General features: G+C 43.4%; 1 protein-coding gene across 1 annotated transcript in view; it reads left to right on the forward strand.

The window, feature by feature from the left end:
* The window catches only part of LOC110263681 (uncharacterized threonine-rich GPI-anchored glycoprotein PJ4664.02-like), a 2,336-nt gene extending 868 nt beyond the window's left edge, over window positions 1-1,468 (forward strand). Inside the window, exons 2-3 of the mRNA XM_021105409.1 lie at window positions 110-776; window positions 912-1,468. Of these exons, the coding sequence (XP_020961068.1) occupies window positions 110-776; window positions 912-1,468 (1,224 nt within the window). The remainder of the gene's footprint in view (window positions 1-109; window positions 777-911) is intronic.

A 4,803-nucleotide genomic window follows, 5' to 3' on the forward strand; every position in this document is an offset into this window, starting at 1 on the left:
TCGTCGCCAACCCCATCATCTCCACCTCCGTCATCGCCACCAATCAGTTCTTACAAGTGCGATCCGGTGACAGAGATCTTGAAACTGCTGTAGACATTGGAGCTAATAGTGGAAATCCACCGCCAACACCGCCACCCCCATCACCCTCACCTCCGTCATCGCCACCGATCAGTACTTACAAGTGCGATTTGGTGACAGAGACCCTGAAACTGCTGTAGACACTGGAACTAATAGTGAAAATCCACCACTATCATCGCCAGACACCCCCAACCCCATCACTACCACCTCCGTCATCGCGCCCGACCAGTCCTTACAAGTGCGATCCGGTGACAGAGATCCTCAAACTGCTATAGACACTGGAGCAAATAATGGAAATCCACCACTATCATCGCCAGACAAAGCCAACACCGCCAACCCTATCACCCCCACCTCCGTCATCGCCACCAATCAGTCCTTACATGTGCGATCCGGTGACAGAGATTCTGAAACTGTTGTAGACACCAGAGCTAAAAGTGGAAATCCAACACTACCATCTCCAGACACCGCCAACCTAATAACCCCCACCTCCGTCATCATCACCGATCAGTCCTTACATATACGATCGGGTGACAGAGATCCTGAAACTGTTGTAGACACCAGAGCTAATGGTGAAAATCCACCACTACCATCGCCAGACACCGCCAACCCCATCACCCCTACCTCCGTCATTGCGCCCGATCAGTCCTTACAAGTGCGATCCGGTGACAGAGATCCTCAAATTGCTATAGACACTGGAGGTAGTTGTGGAAATCCACCACTACCATCGCCTGACACCGCCAACACCGCCAACCCCATCACCCCCACCTTCGTCATCGCCACCGATCAGTCCTTACAAGTGTGATATAGTGACAGAGATCCTGAAATTGCTGTAGACACTGGAGCTAATAGTGGAAATCCACCACTACCATCGCCAGACACCGCCAACCTAATAACCCCAACCTCCGTCATCGTCACCGATCAGTCCTTACATATACGATCCGGTGACAGAGATCCTAAAACTGTTGTAGACACCAGAGCTAATGGTGGAAATCCACCAGTACCATCGCCAGACACCGCCAACCCCATCACCCCCACCTACGTCATCACCACCGATCAGTCCTTAGAAGTGCAATCCGGTGACAGAGATCCTAAAACAGCTGTAAACACTGGAGCTAATAGTGGAAATCCACCACTATCATCGCTAGACACCGCCAACACCGCCAACCCCAACATCCCCACCTCCGTCATCGCCACCGATCAGTCCTTACAAGTGCGATTCGGTGACAGAGATCCTGAAACTGCTGTATACATCGGAGCTAATATTGGAAATCGACCACTATCATCGCCAAACACTGCCAACACCGCCAACCCCAACAACCCCACCTCCGTCGTCGCCCCTGATCAGTCCTTACCAGTGCGATCGGTGACACAGATACTGAAACTGCTGTAGACACTGTAGCTAATTGTGGAAATCCACCACTATCATCGACAGACACCGCCAACCCCATCACCCCCATCTCCGTCATCACCCCCGATCGGTCCTAACAACTGCGATCCACTGACAGAGATCCTGAAAATGCTGTAGACAATAGAGCTAAAATGGAAATCCACCACTACCATCACCTGACACCGCCAACCCCATCAGCCCCACCTTCATTATCGCCACCGATCAGTCCTTACAAGTGCGATCCGGTGACTGAGATCCTAAAACTGCTGCAGACACTGGAGCTAATAGTGGAAAGCCATCACTACCATCACAAGACACCGCCAACACCGTCATCCCCATCACCCCCACCTCCGTCATCGCCACCTATCAGTCCTTTCAAGTGCGATCCGGTGACAGAGATCGTGAAACTGCTATAGACACTGGAGCTAACAGCGGAAATCCACCAGTATCATCGCTAGACACTGCCAACACCGCCAACCCCATCTCCCTCACCTCCGTCATCGCCACCGATTAGTCCATACAAGTGCGATCCGGTGACAGAGATCCAAAAATTGCTGTAGATACTGGAGCTAATAGTGAAAATCCACCACTATCAATGCCAGACACCGCCAACACGATAACCTAATCTGCCTCGTATCCGTCATCGCCATTGATCAGTCCTTACAAGAGCAATCCGGTGACAGAGATCCCGAAACTACTCTATACACTGGAGCTAATAGTGGAAATCCACCACTATCATCGCCAACACCGACAACCCCATCACCCCCCACCTCCGTCATCACCATCGATTAGTCCTTACCAGTGCGATCTGGTGACAGAGATCCTAAAACTGCGATAGATACTGGAATTAATAGTAAAAATCCACCACTACCATCGCCAAACACCGCCAACACTGCCAACCCTATCACCCCCACCTCTGTCATCGCCACCGATCAGTCCTTACAAGTGCTATCCTGTGACGGAGATCCTGAAACTACTGTAGTCACTAGAGCTAATAGTGGAAATCCACCACTACCATCGCCAAACAACGCCAACCCCATCACCCCTACCTCCATCATTGCCTCCGATCAATCCTTAAAGTGCGATCCGGTGACAGAGTTCCTGAAACAGCTATAGACACTATAGCTAATAATGGAAATCCACCGCTATCATCGCCAACACAGCCAACCCCATCACCCACACCTCCGTTATTGACGATTAGATTCTTGCTAGTAAAGAATTTTATAAGAATAATCACGTTGTAAGTATAGTTTCTAAACCAACAAAGAATCATTTCGTACAAAAACTTTGGTTGTCACAAGTAACAAAACCCAATAAAATTTATAACCGAAGTATTTAAACCTCAGGTCGTCTTTCAAGGAATTGCAGGGAAGTATGATTTATTATTGGTTATGGAAAAGGGTATATTTTTGGGTTTTTGAAATAGGGAACAGGAAAATAAATTGGCAGGAAATTAAATTAATAACTAGAAAAACTCTTGGTAAGGTATGAGAACTGGAAATCCCATCCTAGTTATCCTTATCAGGTGTGATGAGAATTGTTATTGCTCCCACTTAGTTAACCCTTACTAAATAAAGGAAAGTCAAGTGCACTAATCAATTTGATTCCTCAAGTCCTAGTCAACTCCTATGGAAAGACTAGCTTTAGAGGGATCCAAATCAATCAGCAACTTCCAATTTTCAATCAACAGCTGAGTTTGATAACTCAAGTGTCACCGATTACTCAACCAAAGCCAAAAGGGGAAAAATCTAAATTATTTATATCATAAATAAAAGAAAGCAATCATAAATCTGAAATACCTCAAATTGTATTAAATAGAAAATCAAATTAAACATAGAAATTCATAAACCAAATTGGGAAAATAAACAACTAAAGCAATAGAATAAATAAAAGTAGAAGAGAACATAAATTAAAGGAATATTGAACCTGGAATTGAGAAGAAATAATCCTAAAACTAAGAGTAATCATAATTCCTAAAACCTAAGAGAGAGGAGAGAGCCTCTCTCTCTAGAAAACTACATCTAAAACCTAAAATTATGAATTATGAATGTTGTATCTATGAATAAATGGATTCTCCCACTTTATAGCCTCTAATCTGTGTTTTCTGGGCTGAAAAATGGATCAGAAACAGCCCAGAAATCACTAAGGGCGAATTCTGCCACGTACAGGTCGCTGATTTATGCAGATCCACGCGTGCGCGTCACTTTTCTTCAGAGCAACTATGACAAATTATATATCATTTCGAAGTCCCGCATGTTAGCTTTCCAACACAACTAAAACCGCCTCATTTAGATCTCTGTAGCTCAAGTTATGACCGTTTGAGTGCGAAGAGGTCAGGCTGGACAGCTTAGCAATTCCTTCAACTTCTTGTATTCCTTCCACTTTTGCATGCTTTCTTTCCATCCTCTAAGCCATTCCTGTCTTGTAATCCCTGAAATCACTTAACGCACATATCACGGCATCGAATGGTAATAAGAGAGGATTAATATTAGCAAATATAAGGCCAAAGAAGCATGTTTTCAATCATAGCACAAAATCAGGAAGGAAAACGTAAAACATGCGAATTGTATGAATAAGTGTGAGAACAATGGATAAAATCTACTAGATTAAGCACATGATAAACCCTAAAAATGGGGTTTATCAACCTCCCCACACTTAAACATTAGCATGTCCTCATGCTAAGCTCAAGAGAACTAAAAGAGTGAAGAGGAATGGTAGAGAGTATGAAATGCAACCTATCTATGTGAATGCAACTACATGCAAAATGTTTCTACCTACTTGGTTAAAAGTAAACAAATTTTTCAAGACAAACATAAATCAGATTCCACTAATTCAAATCATACAATAAAAGACAAGTAAACTTGTAAGAAGACAGCTCATGAAAGTAGGGAACATATAATCAAGCATTGAACCCTCACTGGTAGTGTATATGCACTCTAATCTCTCAAGTGTCTAGGGTTAATTCACTCTATTCTTCTCTAGTCATGCTTTCTAAACTTTGTTCTTCATATAACCAATCAACACAAATTTAATGTACCAATGCAAACATCATGAGGTATTTTCAGGGTTGTAATGGGGCTAAGGTAAGGGTGAGGATATATGTATGGCCAAGTGAGCTATAATATGAATTTTTAATTAACCTAAGCTCTTCACCTATACACACACTCTATGTACTTCTAAAATCATGCCTAGCTACCCAAAATTCCCATTTTTGCATATCATACTCATGTATCAACTTTTCTTTAATTTTATCACATATGCATTGATTTTTTCCTTAACTTAACTTAGGGTTAGTTTGATCCCGTCCTTTTATTTATTTTTTTTTTTATTGAATATTG

Source organism: Arachis ipaensis, chromosome B06 (assembly GCF_000816755.2).
Source record: "Arachis ipaensis cultivar K30076 chromosome B06, Araip1.1, whole genome shotgun sequence".
NCBI classification, from domain to species: Eukaryota; Viridiplantae; Streptophyta; class Magnoliopsida; order Fabales; family Fabaceae; genus Arachis; species Arachis ipaensis.